This window comes from Schistocerca nitens, chromosome 3 (assembly GCF_023898315.1).
Source record: "Schistocerca nitens isolate TAMUIC-IGC-003100 chromosome 3, iqSchNite1.1, whole genome shotgun sequence".
NCBI lineage: Eukaryota > Metazoa > Arthropoda > Insecta > Orthoptera > Acrididae > Schistocerca > Schistocerca nitens.
The window spans coordinates 882,342,420-882,364,954 of NC_064616.1; the positions used below are offsets into that span (position 1 = coordinate 882,342,420).

Sequence of the window (22,535 nt, forward strand, 5' to 3'; positions counted from 1 at the left end):
TTTTAACCATCATCGTACGATGGCGAACTGCATTCATTATAAACAGATGCGTTCAAAGTGTCATCGTGTTCTTTGGGATAGCAAAAAACCTACCTGGATTTCATTCACTAGTTCTTTTAACAGTTCCACCCATTTCTCTTTCATGTGAGACGAATTCTGATGGCTCTCTGGGACCAAGATCCACTCCCCAATTTCCGGCCTGGCGGTAGAAGACGACGCCATTGTGGACGCTATTGCTATCTCCAACACCTTGGGCCGCCATTTTGCAAAAGTTTCGAGCTCTTCCCATTACCCCCTTTTGCAAGGTGATGGAACGTATGATTCATTCCCAGCTGGTGTGGTGGCTTGAGTCTCACAATTTACTAATGAATGCACAGTGTGGATTTCAAGTGCAGCTTTCTGCAGTTGACCATCCTGTTACTTTGTCCACCCATGCCATGAATGGTTTTCTGGCGGAAATCCCAGACTGTGGCCGCTTTTTTCGATTTGGAGCAGGGACAACACCTACTACTGGAGTACTGGTATACGCCTGCCCTGTTTCCTTCAGGAACTTTTAAAATACCAAGTTTTCAAGGTGTGTGTGGGTTCTGCCTTGTCAGACACCTTTATTCAGGAAAACTGTGTGCCTCAGGGTTCCATCCTGAGCATCGTCCTCTTTACTATCACCATTAACCCTATAATGGCCTATCTCCCGCCGGGCATCTCTGGCTCGCTTTTTGTTGACAATTTCGTCATCTATTGCTGTTCTCCATGGACCTGTCTCACTGAGCAGAGTCTTCAGTGATGTTCTGATCGTCTTTACTCCTGGAGCATCGACAGTGGCTTCCATTTTTCCACGGACAAAAGTATCTCTATGACTTTCTGGTGGTGCAAATGGTTTCTCCCACCATTTTCACATCTTGGGCCTGTTGCCCTTCCATTCATTGAAACTACAAAATTCCTGGTGCCCATGCTCGATAGGAAACTCTCTTGGTCCTCCCATGTGTCTTACCTGACAGCCAGCTGTACACGATTCCTCAGTGTTGTACGTGTCCTCAGTGGTACTTCCTGGGATGCCGATAAAACCACCCTCCTCCATTTGTACTGGTCCCTTGTTCATTCAAAACTCGACTATGGGTGCTTTGTTTATGTGTCTGCATGTCCATCCCTCTTATGCCGTTTCAACGCTATCCACCACCGTGGCATCTGTTTGGCCACTGTTGCCTTTTACACTAGCCCAGTTGAGAGCCTGTTTGCTGAGGCTGCTGAACTACCACTGTGACTTTCTTCTCAGCAGGTATGCATGCCATTTGTCTGCCATGCATGGCCACCCATCCTATGCCGCCTCCTTCGATGATTCCTTTTATCGCCAGTACAGGGCGCGTCCCTCTTCTGTGTGCTTTTGGCACTTGCTATGGTGCCTTAACTTCACCCTACCTGCAACTTTCCTGGTGGGTGTGAACCCTTCACCACCTTGGCTTCATGAAGCGGCCCATGTTAACCTTGGCCTTCATTCACTTCCTAAGGACACTACTCCAGCCTCACTCTATTGCCTTCAGTTTCATGACCTTCGCTATAGTACCTCTGTATACACTGATGGCTCGGACTGACAGTGAGATCGGTTGTACCTTCGTCATTGGCACCAGTGTCAATCTGGAGGTATGCATATAACATCATCCAAAATTGTGCTAAACACATTCTGTGAAAATTATTTTGAGCAGTTAGTTCATGAGCCCACTGAAATAGTAATCGGTTGTGAAAGCATACTTGTCCTCTTAGCAACATATAATCCTGAGCTAATAATGAGCATCAAAACAGATACAAGGATTAGTGAACAGTGTTGTTGCAGTTAGACTGAGTATTGTAACTCTCAAATTCTCCAAAAGTAAATGAAAAATATACCTATTCAAGAAATCGGATAAAAGATCGTTTGACACCTTCCTGAGAGACAATCTCCACTCCTTCCAAATTAAGAATGTAAGTGTAGACCCAGATGTAGCTTGAATGCAAAGAAATAGTGTCACCAGCAATCGAGAGAGAGAGAGAGAGAGAGAGAGAGAGAGAGAGAGAGAGAGAGAGAGAGAGAGAGAGAGAGACCAAATAAATTAACAAACGGCAGAGCTGATCTCCCTTGGTGCACAAGTTGCAGAAATAATGAAAAAAACATGCCAAATTTAAATGGATGCAAGACCCCAAGATTGGCAGTGTTTCACAGGAGCTCAAAATTTTGCGTGGACTTTAATGCAAGATGCTTATACTATTTTCCACAATGAAACTTTCTCAAAACCTGGCATAAAATCCAAAGAGATTCTGGTCATATGTTAAACGTGCTAGTGGCAAGACACAGTCAGTGTCTTCTCTGCGTGATAGCAATGGAAATACTATTGTTGACAGTGCTGCTAAAGCAGAGTTACTAAACACAGCCTTCCGAAATTCCTTCACCAAAGAAGAGCAAGTAAATATTCCATAATTCGAATCAAGAACAGCTGCTAACATGAGTAACTTAGAAGTGGACATCCTCTGAGTAGTGAAGCATCTTAAATCAATTAATAAAAGCAAGTCTTCTGGTCCATACTGTATACCAGTTAGATGCCTTTCAGAGTATGCTGATGCAGTAGCTCCACACTTAACAATCATACACATAGCTCCACATTTAACAATCATACACAACCGCTCGCTTGACGGAAGATCAGTACCCAAGGATAGGAAGTTTTAGTGGTCACACCAGTATTCAAGAAAGGCAATAGTAGTAATTCACTAACTTAAAGGCCCGTGTCATTAACATCGATATGCTGCAGGATTTTGGAACATATATTGTGTTCAAACATTATGAATTACCTCGAAGGGAACAGTCTATTGACACACAGTCAACATGGATTTAGAAAACATCGTTCTTATGAAACACAACTAGCCCCTTACAGACACAACGTGTTGGGTGCTGTTGACAAGAGATTTCAAATTGATTCCATATTTTTAGATTTCTAAAAGGCTTTTGACACTGTTCATCATAAGCAGATTGAAATATAATTGCGTACTTAGGAATATTGTCTCAGTTACGCGATTGGATTTGTGATTTCCTGTCAGAGAGGTCACAGTTCGTACTAATTGACAGAAAGTCATTGAATAAAACAGAAGTGATTTCTGGCATTCCCCAAGGTAGTGTTAAAGGCTCTCACGTCTTCCTTATGTATATGAACAACTTAGGAGACAATCTGAGAAGCCATCGTGGGTTGTTTGCAGATGAGAGTACTGTCATTTATTGTTTAGTAAAGTCAGTAGAAGATAAAAACAAATTGCAAAACGATTTAAAAAAGATATCTGTGTGGTGCAAAAATTGGCCCTAAACAATGAAAAGTGAGAGGTTATCCACATGAGTGCTAAAGGGACTCTGTTAAACTTCAGTTACGCAATAAATCAATCAAATCTGAAGGCCATACATTAAACCATATACCTAGGAATTACAATAATGAACAACCTAACTTGGAAAGAACAGTTTTTATGTTGTGGGGAAGGTGAAACAAAGACTGATTTATTGGCAGAACACTTGAAAGATGCAAGAGATATACTAAGAAGACTTGCCTACACTATGCTTGTCCGTCCTCTTTTGAAGTACTGCTGTAGAGTGTGGGATCCTTTCCAGATGGTATTAACAGAGTACATCAAGAAAGTTCAAAGGAGAGCAGCATGTTTTGTTATTGAGAAACAGGGCAGAGTGTGTCACGGACATGATAGAGGAAGGGGGGGGGGAATAAAAAAAAAGTTCCTGGCATTTGTTACCAGTTTCATTTGGTGTTGCTGCAGAGTTGACTTTCTGCTTCAACAATTGCATCATGTATGTTGTAAAATGGAAGGAGGACCTGGAGCATTAACTGTGCTCTCATTTTTTTAGCTATATATTGTACAGTAGTGGGCTGCAGAATTATAAAATCTGAAGGTTAATTGTATAAATGTTTTGTTTGTGTAGGTGCATCCAGGAGATCGTCTTCCTAAGCTTATATGTGTATCTTGCAGTAATAAACTGGAAGAATTTTATAACTTTTGGAGAGCATGTGAAGAAGCCAATTTGACCTTGGATTCTGTATGTAACTTGCAGGAAGATCCAAATCTTCAATCTGAGGTAATCAAATCCATCAGTCTACTCTTATATATCTTTCAAGTCATGGTGTTTCCTATTGAAAATATAAAGTCTTACAGGAGCCTGAAAAACTTATTCTGGTCCAGTTTTAATTTCAAAATGTGGAGAGAGAGAGAGAGAGAGAGAGAGAGAGAGAGAGAGAGAGAGAGAGAGAGAACCTCTGCCCAGAATGAAATATTACGTAAATGGGTTTGACTACGAATAACATATGAATTGTGGTATGATAGCTGTGGTGTGAGTTGCAAATGACCACAAAAGTTTGGTATTCAACAGTTGTGGCACTGTTAAGTATGCCCATCCACCACAGCAAGATTGTACCACATTGTATGGGAAAAATAGGTATTTGACTATCCTAAGGCCAAGAACCACATAAAAAGCAGTGATGAGATCGGTTTTTAATTGTTGTGAGACTGGTGCAAGATATGTTCAATGTACTGTCCATTGTTCTGTGCCCCAAGTTGAAATTGAGAAACAGCGTTTTTCACAACAGATCGGAGTATCTCAGGGGTTGCATGCTGCATGTGTTGCTTAACACATACCTTCAGTTCAACTATATTTGTAACCAGAGCACTGAATACATCATCTACCAGATTACACGACAGCCAGAGGTCACACAGATAAAGTGATCTGGATGCCCTGCAGCAGCTGCTTCACTGGCTGTACAATGTATTATGAAGCACCATCTTGCCTAAATATTTTCCTGCCACACATCCACACTGTTGAAGAGTTGTAATAATGGTGAGCTAAAGACTCTCATAGCATGTACCAGTGCTGGTACAGGGCACAGGCCCCACAGGACTCAGGTGCTCGAAAAAATGTGTCCCTATGATAAACAATGTCATCAACCCACACTACACAGTTACCTTTGCAGATTAAACTGGTGCTGGTTGATGTGTGAGCAGATTTTCTGTTGCTCATATTCTGCAGTTCTGTGTAATGATCTGTCCTTGGAGATGGGAATGGGTTCATCTGTCACTCGAAGATAATGCTGGACGAGATGAGATACTGTGGACAGGAAGATGCACATCTGAGTGTGTGGAGACTGTGTGCTGGATGAAGTGATCATTCCTGCAGTCAGCACTAGAAAGGTAAATGTTGTGTGTCATGTCTTGCATCAACCCATGTTGTCTACTTCTATGTGAGCAAGAAATTCAAGAGCAACTGTTTCTTATACAGGCAATTCACAATAAAGCAGCTCCTGAATATGGTTAATTTCGTATGGATAGCAATGCAGGATGTTAAGTAGAATTTTATGCTTTGGTATGTCCAAAGTTTGGGCAATTCCCCATGCACTGCATATTTTCAGACCACTACTTGACCCCTCCTGCAAATCTATGGCCACATCTTCTGTTGTGGTTTGATCAGTTGTTTTCCTCCCTCTGCCACATTGCACTTCAAAAGAACCTGTGTTTTCGGATTTTGTAATCATTTTCTCCAGACCCTTGACAGACGTTGGACCAATGCCATTTTTCATATGCTTGAGTGTCCAGAACTTCTGCAGAGCTACTGGCGCACAGTCACCATTCTTGAAAAAGAGCTTTACCAGTAGTGCGCAAACGTATATTGAGACAGTCATGCCGAGTGTCTCGGATGCTAACTGAGAACAGCCATGTACTCTGTCTTATTTTTGCATGTTCTGCTGCTTGCAGTGCCATCTAGTAGTAAAATTTTCATTAAATTTAACATCATTCTCAGCATTGGTTCTGTTTTTACAGCATTTGAACTGTAATTATAATCATCCTGTATAAATCTGTGTGTGTGTGTGTGTGTGTGTGTGTGTGTGTGTGTGTGTAACCTAGTCCAGAGAGTTAGTTAATTCAGAAACAAAATAATTTTATTATTTTGGTGCTTAGTGCTGGTAGTGTTTTGTTACTTCTTTTTCCTTATTCATGTGGTACAGAGTAATGATTTATTTTTTTAAAAATATTTTTTATGTCCTGTAGCAGTCACTGAGAGTGAGTCATCCTGCAGTTATCGAAGGATCTGGTGCTAAGACAGGTATAGTTCTAAATTTATTGCTATTTTTCCTTACTATGGTTTCTAAATACAAAAGTGCACCAATCAGAAGTAAATTCCCAGTTTTTTTCAGTTTGTTAGCAAAATTTAAGTGATGGAATAAATTGAAATGAAATGGTATTAAAGTTCTAACCCACAATAAAAGTGTAAAACAAGAAAGATTACACGTCAGTACTAAATTTATTCATATTTGACTTCAATAATTGAACATTAAAGGAATAATAATAATAATGTATGCATTATTTTGTTGTAGCTCAAGAAACGTTTACTTGAAAACTGTTCAAAATATTTACATTGAACAACAGTTGTATTTTAGTTTATGGTAGATATGTTCAGTCGCCCTGTTACTAGAGTTCTGTGGATAATAACATGAATTGATGGTAATCTGCCTTTCTCGGCCAATTAGTGCTCTGTTAATTTGACTGTGAAGTTGGTATTTCTGTGAGCAGTTAGTTTGTTGTGTCATACGTCTGCAGTGGCAGTTTGCTGTAGGGCGTTGGCATTTGTTGTTCTGTTTCGATTGTAATTTAGATCACCAGAAGTGGGAAACAGGAAAAACTTTACAGTAAAGAAAAATTTTCCAGGCTTGCGACTACCAGTTCTTTTTCTAGCTAAGAGAAATGTATCAATCATGATTAGACACCTCCAGATCCCTGTTTTGTTTTGTTTTATTTATTTACTATCTGTCTTTATTTCTAGTGAAATAGAGATACAGATAGGTGGTTTCTGTTAGAGAACTAATAAAAGTTAAGGAACTGAAAATTATAGATAGTAATCACATCGTTTCAGTGTAGGTTTCTTGCTCACAAGTGTGACCATGTGTTTTTGATATCCTCATCTAAAGAAACAAAGTTGCCAGGTGTTGATATATTAGGTTTCCAGGCTGAAAACTAAGTTCTGTAAGAATCTCGGAAATGTAACACAGTTACTGGTTATGACACACATTGCAGACACTCTGGGTAATAAACCAAAATGTTATGCTACGGTATTTATTTGGAGCAGTTGTAAATTTTGAAATGTAAATATTGTCATGTTCAGTGAAATGCAAATTTTATTTGACACATGATGAAATAAATTTTGCAAATTATTTAGCCTGTGTGCATTTACATCTTCCTAGTGAGGACATTATGCATGAAAAGTGTAGCAAATTGCTGAAAATTCTGTGGGTTCTAATTCGATTGCACAGGAAACTACAGTGGCAAATTTGGCTTTTCACTGAAGATTTAGGTACAGTTGTTGTTGTCATCATCATTTATATCAATTTTATTTTACTTTATCATTCAGATTTAACTGTAGGACAGCAATTCAATGAATCTTTTATCATTTAAGTTGGCTTTATGTACCTGAATATTTTTTTTTTAAATTCTTTGGATATTTACTAGCATAACAGATGCAATCAAATGAGTGGCAAATGCTGCAGAATTTTTACAGAAATTACAGATGTGAACTGACAAGTTTAGGTGGTTGTTAATATGTAATAACAGGAATTTGATAGACAATAGACACAAGTGCTCAAGAAAAAAGGGTACCAGATGTAAGAGAATGGTTCCAAAATCTTTATCCCAAAAAAATACTAGTCTAATCTGATGAAGAATGTTCTCAGCAGCCGGCCGAAGTGGCCGAGCGGCTGTAGGTGCTACAGTCTGGAACCGCGAGACCGCCTACGGTCACAGGTTCGAATCCTGCCTTGGGCATGGATGTGTGTGATGGCCTTAGGTTAGTTAGGTTTAAGTAGTTCTAAGTTCTAGGGGACTTATGACCTCAGCTGTTAAGTCCCATAGTGCTCAGAGCCATTTGTTCTCAGCAGCTATAGTGAAGTCTTTCAGACAGAACCATCCAATGTTTCAACCAGCTGCCAAATTCTCACAGTTTCTATGTCTTGATGAAAAGAAATGTGGAAGGGGAGATGGAAACCTTACCTGTAAAAAGTCAGATCAATATGATTCATCATAAATGTTGGATGTATAATTTTCAAATGTGCATCTACTTGTATTTAATTAAAATGTGTATAATATTTAGCATTAGCTTTAATTTTGTTTAAACATTTTAAAATATTTGATCAGGCAAACATCTGAAATTGAGGAACATAATAATAAAATCCACTTCAGCTGCCAGTAATATATTTTTATTGCATGACCTGTTTTGAAGCCCAAAGCTTCATTTTCAGGTGCCACCAACTGTGAATAAGAGGAGCTACTTGCATACAACCGTGTGGCTGACATACCAAAATGAAAGGCAAAGCTGCGAAAAGTAGTATACACACAATTATTGAGAGAGAAATGTGTGGCAGCCAGGCTAGTCAGTCATCAGTCGGGGTGGGGGGGTCACACTCGCATCAAACACACACATGGGACTGGAACAAAGGCGCTAACATAGAGGGAGGGATCTGGACAAAAATGTACTAATAACTAAATAAATAAATAATTGCACTCAATGTAGGACCAGCAACTCGATGGTTCAAGCCCACGTCCAACCATCCAGGTTTAGGTTTTCCGTGATTTCCCTAAATCTCATAAAGCAAATGCCAGGATGGTTCCTTTAAAAGGGCACAGCCAGTTTCCTTCTCTGTCCTTCCCTAATGCGGACTTGTGCTCTGCCTCTAGTGACCCTGTTGACAAGACGTTAAACAAGAATCTCCTCCTCCAGCTGTTTTGCCTGCCTTGACTGAATGACACAGAAGTTACTAGTGCAGCCAGCAAGGGAGCCAGCTGACAGTGTCAGGGGAAGCGACTGATGTAGGCGCAAATTAGGTGGGGAACCGAAATAGATAGCCGAAAAAGTGCAGGAAATGGGCTGACTGGTCCATCTTCCCAGGTAAGTGTGGTTCACAAGATCGATACAAAGTAGAACTACAAATCTAAGAACCTGTCCCTTTTTCCCCCCAAGGTAAGTCTTTCCGCTCCCGGGATTGGAATGACTCCTTACCCTCTCCCTTAAAACCCACATCCTTTTGTCTTTCCCTCTCCTTCCCTCTTTCCTGATGAAGCAACTGTGGGTTGCGAAAGCTTGAAATTTGTGTGTGTGTGTGTGTGTGTGTGTGTGTGTGTGTGTGTGTGTGTGTGTGTGTGTGTGTGTGTGTGTTTTTGTTATTGTCTCTATCAACGTACCAACACTTTCGTTTGGTAAGTTACAGAATCTTTGTTTTTAGATATAAGAAGTATATTTAAACGTATTAACATGAGTGTTTGGCATAAAATGCATAAAAAATCAATGTAACAGTGTTTCAGAATAAAAAGATAGAAAACAAAAATACAACTAAAATGGGGTATGCAGAGTATACAAAAAATATCTAAAAGGTGAGCAATAAAATGACAGGTGAAGTGTGGTAGGAGAATGATACCAGCCACGAAAAGATTAGTGATAATGTATAGACTTGTCTTAAAGAGCCAACTCAGTCATAGTATAAAAAGCTTAATCAGGATTAGAATGACATACACAATACAAATACCAATGTTCACATATACATTGATGGAAAAAAAAAAAAAAAAAAAAGACGACGAGATGTTTTGCGACATAAACAAAAGCTGGTAGGTGTGTTACTACATCTGGAAGATGATGGCTATTTAAATTTCACACCAGTCACATAAGAGTGGCACTAGCAGCACCACTATCAGGATAGTGAAGAATACCTTTAAGGTGAGAAAGACACCATTATCGACACCTCACTGAATTTAAATGAGGTCACGTGATAGAGCCACAGAACGCTGCATATTCCTTCTGTGATATTGCAGAAAGTTGTGGCAGGAATGTAGCCACTGTACACGGTTGCTGATAGTGATGGTCACGAGGATGTACAGCCACGAAAGACCAGGCTATGGGTTGCAATGTGGCACTACCGAGAGGGAAGACTGTTTTGTTCGGCATATGGTTCTGATGCATCATACTGCATCTTCAGCAGCAATTGGAGCAGCAGTGGGCAACACAGTGACTCAACAAACTGTTACTAATCAGTTACTTCAGGGACAGCTCTGTGCCACACACCATGTAGCATGCATTCCGTTGACCCCAAACTGCCACCATTTGTGACTTCAGTGGTGTCAAGCGAGAGCTCATTGGATGTCAGGGTGGAGGTCTGATGAATTCTAGTTCTGCCTCAGTGCCAGTAAGGGCCATGGGTTGGTTAGGAGGAAGCCAGTTGATGGCCTGTAGCCAGCCAGCGTACCTACCTACCTACCTGCCAGCACCAGATGTAATAAAAATAGGTGAGAAGTAAAAGTGGGTTTTATACTAGGACCAAAGAAAGTGAATAAAGAAACAGCCTATGTGTAGTGGTTGAAACACTATAATTAGGAAAAAATAAAAATGCTAAAACAGGGGGTACTGATAGTATACAAATTAAACATTAAGATGACAACAGATGAAGGGTGGCAAGAGAGAGATGGCAACCATTGAGATCGGTAATCGTATATAGACTCATCTTTAATGTGTTTTGTTTTGTTTTTAAGGTAGTCTTGGTTGCAAACTGGTTTTTGTTTTTATCAATTACACATTTTGTTTTTGTGAGACATCATCAGATTATATGAAAAGCATAGAACAGAAAATTTATAATGTAACAGATGGTAACATAATGAAGCACGATTCTAAACTGTGCATCCATGCATATAAGGATAATAATATATGTCGAAACTAACGTACAAAAATAGCAGAAGCAGCTTCATTTGTCAGTTGCCACAATAGGGCATAAAATAAGAATAAAAATCATTTGGATAAGGCATCTGCTTGTAAGATGCCTTACCAGACAAAACAATCTAAATGGGAACGAAAATAAAATAATTAGACTACTGGTAGGCAATAAGAATGTAAAATAAAACATGTGAATCGTTAGATACCTTACATGTGCCAAGACCAGATCAGCACAGTGTACAGATTGTAAACACATACAAAATGTACGTTACAAGCTAGTGTGTTCCAGTGGAACAGGTCTGCTAAGTACTACAGCAAAAGCTACTATGAGGTAAATGATAACAGGTACAGTACTATAATACGTTAATTATAAGAATAAACCTGATGTAAACATTTCAATATGTATTCTTCCGCGTTTGCTGGAACCTCATTGGATTTCCGCTTCACACGGGACTGCAGCGAAACTGTCTCGAGTACAGTCAAGTACGATCATAAGGATACGTTTTACGGTGTGTTATGCGCACATAGACTGCGCGATCTTGCGGTACAATAGCTTCACCGGCGCATTTAACTTTGACAGTACTGGCCGGTCAGCTGGTACAGCTAGCCTGCAGTGACGTGGCCGGCTGCAGGTCACACGTAAAAAGACATAAGCAGAGGAACAATTCAGCTTCAAATGTGATTTAATTTTTAAGCAGAATGAAATAATACACTGCAAATCTCCCACAATATGCTCCTTAGACGACTAGACGAAAACCGCAACACTTGATCGTTTTTAGCTAACGTGCTACTGTAATTAAAAACAAGAATGAGGAAAATTCCTGACTTAACCACAGGTTAATTTTTCTGCATAAGCTGTGTTTATCGTAAGAGAGTATTGAAGGATTTCACCGTATAATTAAATATTGAAGCCACTGAAGGTATTACTTACAGTTGGTCGTCTGGTAATCTCTTAGCTTCTTCCGTATCCGAATCCGAGAAATACATTTCAGTTGTGGAAGTGTCACCTACTACGTTGATAACGAGCATAAGGACAACAGAATCCACGGAGCCAACCAGGCGCAGCATGCTCTCTCTTGTTTTATGACGAGCCCTTCTATATGATGCCGGCCGCGGTGGTCTAGCGGTTCTGGCGCTGCAGTCCGGAACCGCGGGACTGCTACGGTCGCAGGTTCGAATCCTGCCTCGGGCATGGGTGTGTGTGATGTCCTTAGGTTAGTTAGGTTTAAGTAGTTCTAAGTTCTAGGGGACTTATGACCTAAGATGTTGAGTCCCATAGTGCTCAGAGCCATTTGAACCCTTCTATATGCCTGCAGCGTTCGGCAGTGACGTGTGAAAAAGCTGCGTGCGTTTAGTTCCAGTACGTCTGGCAGCTTAAATAGTCTTGCTACTTCGGGGGCCAAATCCCGCAGCTTGGCTCCATATCAGTTCTGTTGGGTTCATACTGTAATGGTACATTAGCAAGTGTAAAAATACAGCGTTTATATGATGTGCTCGATGCTGTGAAAATCATTGTTTTTCATGTTTCTACCACACTTATCTACCTCTGTGGTATAAAACGATGGACATGTCCAAATAAAGATGATTTGGTTTTTCATTTCTGTCTTAAAAAATTAAATTATGTTTTCTTAATTTAAGCCACTTTATGAACAGTCTTTCATAAAACATCGATAATTAAGAATTTGTATTCGAAATGGAAACAGGAATTTCGCGTCCAATATGTAATTAGAAACAAGAAGACGTGCATTATTCATAAAAAAATGATGATTAGTTTTATAATTACGAGATGTGCGTATTTCATATTGAACGAGGAAAAAAATGATATTAAGGAGATTTGAACCAACGTAAGAAGAACCGCAATTCGCTCACATTGCATTACGCTACCGAATGCGCTACGCCTTTTTTTTTTTTCATCTAGGGCGGGCTGGCAGCAGCAGCAGCAGCAATATGCGAAAGACAGTAATTATACAAAGAAGACATTTAAAATAACAGAATGGTGGAAAAATTGGGTACATAGATATAAAAAATGGGGAACAGTGTGGAAGAAAACAGACAAAAATGGGGGGACTGTAAAATGAAGATAAAAACCGTAAAAAATTAGCGCACACAAAACAAAACCACACACAGGATCATAAAAGTATCGACGGACGGCGTAGCATATAACAATCACTGACAATAACATTATCTGACAATAATATTATGTACAAGTCTAGCACACAATTAAAATCACAGCTCATGACGCATAGGAGAACAGCACCAAACACAACACTGACTTAGTACACTGACGCCGATGAGCAGAGAGGCTCTGCCAGGAGCAGACGAGGGAGGAGGGAAGAAGGGAAGGTGCGGGGGGGGGGGGGAGGAGAGGGGGGAGGACATGGTGGGGAGACGGGCGAGGGGTGCGCTGAAGAGGGCTGGGGAGGGAAGGACGTGGGAGGGAAGCAGTCGAGGAGGGGGTGCAGGGACTCAGGGAGGGAAGGAAAAAAAATCCGCTTTGGGAGAAGGAGGGGAGAGGAAAAAAAGGGGGCCCTGGGGAAGGGGGGGGACAAGGACAGGTTATAGTTGGAAGAAAGGGTAGATGTCACGGTGAAGTTCAACATCCGGGAGGGGAGGTGCTTGAAATTGCCCTGGTGAAGGAGATGGAGGGTGTGGAGGTGGAGAGAGGGAGGGATACAGCGATAGAGGCACGGCAATGACGGGGGGGGGGGGGGGATAGAGAGGAAGGAGGAAACCAGAGGGCGGGGATCAAGCCTGCGGACAGTGAAAATGATGCGGAGATGTTGGAGGAAAAGGAGGAGGTGTGGGAAAGGAATGAGGTCATACAGGAGCTGTGTGGGGGAAGGAAGGGAGATACAGAAGGCAAGGCGGAGCACATGTCGTTCGAGGATTTGGAGGGCCTTGTAAAAGCGGGTGGGTGTGGAGATCCAGGCAATGCTGGCATAACAGAGGATAGGATGGATGAGGGATTTGTAGGTGTTGAGGGTGGTGGAAGGATGCAATACCCATGTCTGGCCAGGCAGGAGTTTCAGGAGGCAGGAATGGGCTTTCTGCTGGGTGGTCAGGAGGTGAGGGGCCCAGGTGAGGTGACGGTTGAGGGTGAGGCCAAGGTATCTTAGGGTGGGGGGGAGCTGGATGGGACGACCATAAATGGTGAGGTGGAAATCATGTGGACGAAAGGAGTGGGTGGTGCGGCCTATGATGGTTGCCTGGGTTTTGGAGGGGTTGAGATGAAGGAACCACTGGTTACACCAAGTGGTGAACTGGTTAACGTGGGTTTGGAGGGTGCGTTGGTACTGTTGGAAGGGTAGGATAGAGAGCCAGGAAGGCAGTGTCATCAGCATATTGGAGAAGGTGGACAGGTGGGGGTGACTTGGGCATATCAGTGGTGTACAGGAGATAGAGGAGAGGGGAGAGGACGGAGCCGTGGGTCATGCCAGCAGTGGGATAAAAGATACGGGAGTTGGTGTTGTGGATGATGACATAGGAAGGATGGTGTGAGAGGATGGAAGTGACCAGATGGACAAAATTGACAGGCAGGCGTAGGTTTTGAATTTAAAGAGGAGACCGGGATGCTATATGCGGTAATAGGCATTTTGGAGGTCGAGGGAAACAAAAATGGCGGAGTGATGGGAGTTAAGCTGGAGGGAAAGAAAGTGGACAAGGTTAAGGAGTTGGTGTTCAGCGGAGAAGGAGGGTCGGAAGCCACACTGGGTAAGGGGGAGTAGGTGGTTTGGATAAAGGTGCTGATGGATACGACGGGAGAGGATGGATTCAAAGACCTTACTGAAGACAGAGATGAGGCACGTGGGACGATAGGAAGAGGTTTGTTGGGTTTGAGAAATAAGAGGACGTGGGAAGTGTTCTACAGGTCGGGGTAGAAGCCGGTAGAGAGGATGACGTGATAGAGATTGGCAAGGACAGTCAGAGAGGGGAAGGGGCTTTCTCTAAGGTGGTGGCAGGTGCCACAGTCGTGTCCAGGGGCCGTGTTGTGTTTGGACTGGAGGATAAGTTTAATGTCTTGTGCTGTGATTGGAGTGTTCAAGACAGAGGGGGGACCAACTTCCCCAAGTATTGGAGACCAGGAGCAAGTGGAGCGACTGAGGTATCGGCGCGTTCCATAACGGTGGGGAAAAGGGAATAATCAAAGTGGGGATCGTCAGGGACGGATAAGACCTTGGAAAAGTGGGAAGCGAAGTGGTTGGCCTTACTGAGGTTGTCAGGAAGGGGGCAGTCGTTATGGAGAAGGGGGTAATGGGGTGTGGAATGGGAACCAGTAAGGCGATGGAAGGTGGACCAGTACTTGGAGATAGGAGGGGTGGCGTTGAGTTGTGTACAGGTCTGGCACCAATCCAGGTATTTCTTTGCTGTAATAAGGTTCTGTGCGTGTCCTGCATTTGCCGATGACGGAGTGTATCCCTGTCACAAGTGTGCAGGAAGGAGTGATAGAGGCGGCGGGATTCGCAGAGGAGGAGGACAGCCCACGGAGGGAGAGTGGGATGGTGGGGTTGGATTGTTTTAGAAGGAACATGGGCCTCCACGGCGTCAGTAATTACAGTCTGAAGGAAAGACGGCGCGTGGATGAAATCGTCAGAATGGTGATAAGTAAGAGGGTGGCTTTCGACCTGGGTGGCGATGGATTCCCAGTTGGCACGACGGTAGTCATGGACGACCTTGGGAGGGGGTGCAAGGTGGGGAGCCGGAGGGGTATGGTGAACAGACGTTATGGTGAGAAGGATGGGGAGGTGGTTGCTGCCTGTGGGTTCAAAGATGTCAACGGCGATAAACCCAAGGAGGTTGGCGGAGGCAATGACAACATTGGGGATGATGTCACTTTCGGGACAGGTGTGCTGGCGAAGGGGAATAAGGTCACCTTAGATCATGGAGAGGAACTGATACCACCGCTGAAGGGCGGCAGGGGAGCGGCTATGGATGTTAATGTCAGCAGCAATCACATAGGTGGAGAAGGTGTGGTCAATGTGGGAGACGAAGTCATAGGGAAGAGAAGCAATGGAGCGGACATAGATGGTGGCGCAGATCATGGTGAGGGAGGGGAAGAAGATGTTAAGGATAAGGTGTTCGGTGGGGTCATTTAGGACCGGATGGGGATATGCTTAAGGTGGCCAATGGCGACTCCACCCTGTGCTCTAGGACCAGGAGCATCAGTGCGGTTTAGGATATAGGGAGAGGTGTGGGTAGTATGGTGGGGCTGGAGAAGGGTTTCGTTCAGGAGGAAGGTGTCGACCCGATGTTGGGAGAGGCTATTCATGAGTAGGTATTTGTTGGTGCGGAAGGAGCGGACATACTGGAATAGGATGCAACACTCATGCCGCACCATGACTGGAGCAGAGGGGGGTTGAAGAGAGGGGAGGGAAGAGACTTAGACTAGGGTGTCGAGGCAGGTGAAGGTGAAGTGGGTTTGGTTGTGGGAGTAAGTGGAGAAGGTGTAAGACGGAGTGGGCAGCGAGGGATATTTGTTGGAGGGTGTGGGGGTGCTGGAAAGGGTGAATGTTTTGGAGGACTATGGTGAGGAACCAGATGATGTCTTCAGCTGTGGGGGGTGGGACGGAGGGAATTGTTGGTGGGGAGGGGGGGGGATCAGTGGGACGGACAGGGACAGTATGCTCAGGGGTGGCAGGAGGGAGTTTAGCTTTACACTTGTGGGAGTAGGTGGGATAGGGGCCATTGCAGGTGTTACAGGAAGGAGGGGTGGTGAGGTTGGGGCAGTGTTTAAGAAAGTGGGAGGCTCTGCAATGAGGACAGGTGAGGGGGATTTTTGCAGTTGGGGGTCAGGTGATCTTTGTACATGAGGCAGCACTGGCAGAGGTTGGATTGAGGAGGGGATTTGGAGGATTCAACAGGGTGGCGATGGTGGAAAATCAGGGCACCCTGGGTGAGGAGGTGGTAAATGGAGGGGGCGGACTCCGAAAAGACCCGCATGAGATAAATGGGACCAGAGGCATTGTGGATACGTCAGTCAGAGCGAATTTCCAGGTCCGGGTGTGAGTTCAGTTCCACCAACACCTCAGCCTCCGTGATCACCGGGCTGAGCTTGGTGATCACGGCGGTGTAGGTGGAGGGATGACGGGGAGGCTGGGGCTGAAGGCGCAGAGGAAGAGGAAAGGAAGGGTGTCAGAGAAGCATTGGGACCAAACATAATGTGCAGGAGTTTACAGAGGAAATCCATGTGAAAGGAGGGGGAGGGGGACTTGATGAGGACTGAGTCCCTTTGAGGAATCAGCTGGGAGATGGGACCACCAGGTAGACACCTTCGTATCTCCATGGTGAAGGTACAGGCATCAAGGAACTTAGGTCTGGGGTTGACAGGACATAGGTGTGGAGGGCAGGGACTGGGGTATGGGTGGCAGGAGGAGTGGGGGAGGTGGTGACTTTTTGTTGGAAATGGTGGGAATAGGCAATAACGTGCTTCTGGGGTTTTGATAGTTCAAAAACCGTCATGATTATCATCTAGGTGTTTTATAATCCCCCATCTCTTGGAGCCAATTTATCTTCTTCCCTTTGTGAGCTGTATGCAGCACACTTACGTTATTCAAGTTGGAGGCTGATGGCCACGTGATTTCAGGTGCTCAGTAAAGGCAGAATGACGCTTTAGTTGTCCTCTCTTAATAAGTAAATGCTCATTAAATCTGATTATAAGCTTTCTATCTGTCAGTCCCCATATGATGCATCACAGCCTTTGCAGTCGATCCTGTAAGCACCAGAACCTGCATATTTGTCTTCGTGTCGTGTTCATTGTGGGTGTAATAATTTTGCACTTTATTAGTTGATGAGAAAACTACTTCCATATCTTGCTTCTTAAACAGCTTAGCAAAGCCACATGAGAGATTCGCTACAAATGGGGTCTTCACAATTTTTTTTTATTATTTATTTATTTTTTTTTTTTTTTGAGTTTGCCAAGATTAGTGGGAGTCTGGACTTATTTGGTGGGGTCTTTTGTTTATACAAATCATCGACTATCATTGAGCTATACCCATTGCTGATCGGAATATGTTTTAGATTAGCTAACTCTTTGTCTTTGGATAAATGGCTTAACAGAAGGTCACTGATGCAGTGTAGCATGGATTTCAAGAAGCTAATCTTACTGCGGTAAAGGTGACAGGAGAAAGCATGTATGACTGCATCACTAGTGGTGGGTTTGTGGAAAATGTAAAACTGAATGATGCCAACAATAATGTCTCTCCCATAATATTTTTTGCTTTTAGGTAAGACTAACATACTTTATTATTCTTGCTTCTGCTACTTGCATGTTTTGGTTACAGTATTTTTTAATAAATGTACATCCACAGAGGATATTTATTAGTAAGCTGTGTTTTTTTTTTCTTTTTTCCCCCTCTCATGTACTACTGGTTGCTTAAAGATTCTTTTATGTATTTAATTATGTTGCTTCGTAAATCCTCCGACAGTTCCATCATTCACTCTATGGGTTAAGTTATGTTTTAAGATCCTGTTATGCAATTTTTAACACTTCATCTTAAGCATTTTTGTGAGTGGCAATGTTTTTCCCGTATATTATTTTTCTGTGATCTTTAATTGTCACCAGTTAATTGGTTATTTATTAGATGCTTTTATATATTTTATTGTGGTAACATCATAACCCTCTGATAGCAGTATTACTTACTCCACTTGGTTTGTGATGGCCTAAGCTACAATTTAAGACCTTTTTACGCACAAGTTTTCCTTCTCAGCAATTTTGTAAACAGCAATGTTTTATCCCGCACTTTGTGTTTTGTTAGCCCCAGATGTTATCACTTAAATTTCATAACCTTCCATAATGTAAGTTGTCTCTGCCCCTTGCGAACATAGTCACATACACTTTAATTAAAATTTAAATTTTGATTCCCATTAAGTAATGCATATGGCTTATTCAGCTGTGGTTGATGTTTGTGTCATCTAGGCCACACAGGTGGTACAGGTACTGTGCCTCTTATTGTATACCTCATAGTAGCTTTTCCTGTAGTGCTTAGCAGACGTGTTTCACAGAAACACTTTCTAGCTTGTAGCGTACATGTTATATGTGTGTTTACACTCTGCACAATGTTCTGATCTTGTCTTAGCACAAGTAAGGTATCTAACTGTTCACATATTTTATTTGTTTTACATCCTTTATTGCCTCCCAGTAATTTAATTAATTTAGTTTGATTTCCATTTAGACTCTCTTCAGTCTGATAAGACTTTTGACCAGCTGATGCCTTATCCAGATGATTTCTATTCTTATTTTATGCCCTGTTGTTGCAACTCATGTATGAGACTACTTCTACATTTTTATGTGAGTTTAGAGATATGCTATTATCACTCTTTGTGTGGCTGCACAGTTAAGATGGTTCAAATGGCTCTGAGCACTATGTGACTTAACTTCTGAGGTCATCAGTCGCCTAGAACTTAGAACTAATTAAACCTAACTAACCTAAGGACATCACACACATCCATGCCCGAGGCAGGATTCGAACCTGCGACCGTAGCGGTCGCTCGGCTGCAGACTGTAGCGCCTAGAACCGCACGGCCATTCCGGCTGGCTCACAGTCAAGAATCATGCTGCATTATGTTACTGTTTGTTACATTAAAAAATTTCTGTTTTATGTTCTTCAGATAATCTGATGATATTTCACAAGGCCAAAATGCATAATTGGTATGAATAAAAACAATTTTGCAACTGAGACTGCTTTTATTCAAGGAAATATCATAACCATTTGCTGTACCGAACTGCCAGTGATGAACTGGAACCAGTATTGGCTTCAAGAGCCAAAACAAAGTCATACTATAATAAGCTTAGTCAGAATTAAACTGATATACATGACAGGGATAACAATGTAAATATATGAAACAGAACGGTGCATCCACACAGCACTAGATGTAATAAAAATAAGTGATAAGTAAAATGGCCTATAAACTAGAACAAGTGAAGCTGAGTGAAGAAACTAAACCTACGTGTAGTTGATAAGAATGCTAAAATTCAGTTACAGGATGTTCAGTGTAATGACAAAGTCATAAAAATGAAATAACGTAAGGTATATTAAATGCATGAGAGTATCAATGTTAAAATAATTTTTCAGGTACTAAAGAATTGAAGCTTGGAAGACTTAGTGCTTAAGAAATTCATAGTTATTGGGAATAAACTTGGGTTTAAGCATAGCTTGTCCATTTACCCTAAACACAGGGTTCTGGTTCAGATAGTGCAAAATTTTGTATTTCGTGAAGGATGTCAAGGATATTTCTTTTAGGATAGTGGTGGAGATTGCCATCATTCTTGTGCCACTCTTCACCTGTTGTCATTTCATTGCTTAATTTTTAGATATATTTTTGTATACTATCAGTACCTCTTGTGTTAGTAGCATTTTCATCTTTCCCTAATTATAGTGTTCTTATCCACTATACGTAGGCTGAGTTTCTTTACTCACTTTCTTTAGTCATAGTTTAAATCCCTTTTTGCTAATTTTTATTATGTCTGGTGCTGTGTGGATGCATCATGCTTGTCTTATACATGTACATTGCTATTCCTGTTGCATATATTGCTGTAATTGTGACAAAGCTTTTTATATTGACACTTTTTTCAAGATGAGTGTATGCGCTGTTACTGATCTTAATGGTTGGCATCATTCTCCTACCACACATCACTTGTCATTGTCTTACTGCTCAATTTTTAGATATATATTTTTATACTGTTCATACACCCTGTTTTAGTTGTATTTTTATCTTTTATTCTGATGCCCTCTGATAGACTGACTTTTAGACATTTTGTGCCGAACACTCCTGTTTATAAGATTTTGAAACATGGTTTTAGGAAATGTCTGCAGTCATAAAATACTATAAAAAATATAATATAAACAGTCTAGACCATGTAAAATATTTTGTTTTAAAAACGGTGACCAGTTTCGAGCAATACCTGATCATCTTCAGACCAGTACATACTCCTTGCTGACTTCTGGAGATGGTGGCATGAAGCACTGACTGCTCTTGGCTGGTGTGAAGAGCAACTTCAGGTGGCAGTTGTTCTTAACACCAGCCAGGAGCCGTTAGTGCTCCATGCCGCGAGCTTCAGCAGTCAGCAAGAAATATGTAATGGTCTGAAGATGATCAGGTATTGGTCAAAACCGGTCATCATTTTCTAAAATAAAATATTGTATGTGATCTAGACTGTTTTTATTATATTTTTAAACTCGTAGCTCCTCTTGTTCGCAGTTGGTGGTACCTCAAGATGAAGCTTTGGGCTTCAAAACAAGTTGTGCAGTAAATGGAAATTACCAGAAACTGTATCAGTCTTGAAATATTGATAAATACTCACATTTCTTCAGATTCTCTTTAACTACACAACAACAACAGTTTAGGGGATGAATGTTAACAAACAGTATCTATAAAGGACATTGTTTCAGATTACTCTTATCATGTAGCGTTCACTCATTCATATGATAGTTGCCAATTTAAAGAGCTGACCAGTCTGACAACAATTACACAGTACATGTATACTCTTATGAAGTTTGTTCTTCGTCATCTGTTATATTCTGAAACAAGTGATAATATCCACAGTTACTCTACTAGAAAAAAAATTATTAGTGTGTGTTAAATCTAACCCTGGTTTCCAAAAGAAGTGAATTATCCTGTAGAAAAAGTTTGTTGATCACTCACCCAGTTATGTAAATTGCTCGATAGATAGAATAGTTGGTGATAAGTTTCTGCCTACTCGTTATATCCTTCTGAAATAATTTTTATTTAGAAACTTGAAGAATGTATTGCATAAGATAATTAATTTTTGTTATTACTAAATTATTTTAGTTACTATTGGCAGCATGTGCCCCTATAAGTATTGCATTTAAGTTTTTTAAATAATCTGCAAACTACCTGGTTTCAGATTGTTAAAAAAATGTCACACAAATCTTCTATTGATTATGCAGTTAACACTGATCTGAGTACGAGACAGCCATTTGACATAGAGAAATAAACTTTAAGCAATAGTTAGGCACAGAAACAAGAATCTAATACCATACTGACTGTTAATCGAATGTGACTGTTTCAAAAATATGAATAGGTTTTACAGAGAGAGAAAAAGCTAACATTACAGCTCAGATTTTTAGCTTGTGCAGTTTTTTGGTGAATACATCTCTTTTCATATTTTAGTCAACAGCTTGTAGTAAATGTTAGCTTTTGGTAGACTTGTTACTAAAGGTACATATGTAGTATATTTATGTTTTCTGTAAGCTAGTGTATTGTGCACAATGGAGGAATTTAGAGCGTTTGTAGTCATTGTCCATTTGGGAGACATCATTTAATTTTTGATGATAAATATGGCTGCAAAATGGACATTTGTATGCTCATGACATGTTTTTCCCCCCTCCAACACAGAGTACTGATGAGGACCTAACATCCTCAGAATGCCTCAAAAAATGGGCCTTCTGGGGTGCTTGCACATCTGTTGCTGACCTTTCTAAACATAAAAATAATAGCCACAGATGGTCCCTTTAAAGTTGATTGTTATTTGCCATACCTCTTAAGGTTGTAATCAATAGTGTTGACTACCATTTCTGATCCTAATTTGTGGATGCCAGCCTTTGTTTCTTGTGTAGGTAAAATGGGGTGCCTATCTGTCCAAATCAAACTTATTTGCACCTTTTGGATGCAGCTTTCATGGAAATAGTGATAGCATATTAAATGGACTGTAAATACCATATTTTTCTTTCTTTACTTGAGTGGTGTACAATTTTACCCCCCTCAATTTAGGGTGGTTGGCACACTGCGTCTCACACGGGTGATTCAGCAAGATCATCTCACATTT

The 22,535-nt window shown here is 41.5% G+C and overlaps 1 protein-coding gene across 4 annotated transcripts in view; it reads left to right on the forward strand.

Moving 5' to 3' along the window:
• LOC126248927 (oocyte zinc finger protein XlCOF6.1-like) overlaps positions 1 to 22,535 on the forward strand; it is an 85,093-nt gene that overhangs the window by 34,985 nt on the left and 27,573 nt on the right. For 2 of the 4 annotated variants that reach the window (XM_049950430.1, XM_049950431.1), the window contains exons 2-3: positions 3,944 to 4,096; positions 6,058 to 6,112. The exons of 1 other annotated variant lie outside the window; for it this stretch is intronic. In XM_049950430.1, coding sequence (XP_049806387.1) covers positions 3,944 to 4,096; positions 6,058 to 6,112 — 208 coding nt within the window. Of the gene's footprint in view, positions 1 to 3,943; positions 4,097 to 6,057; positions 6,113 to 8,872; positions 8,945 to 22,535 lie in introns of those variants that run through there. One more of the 4 variants, XM_049950433.1, reaches the window with a different exon arrangement.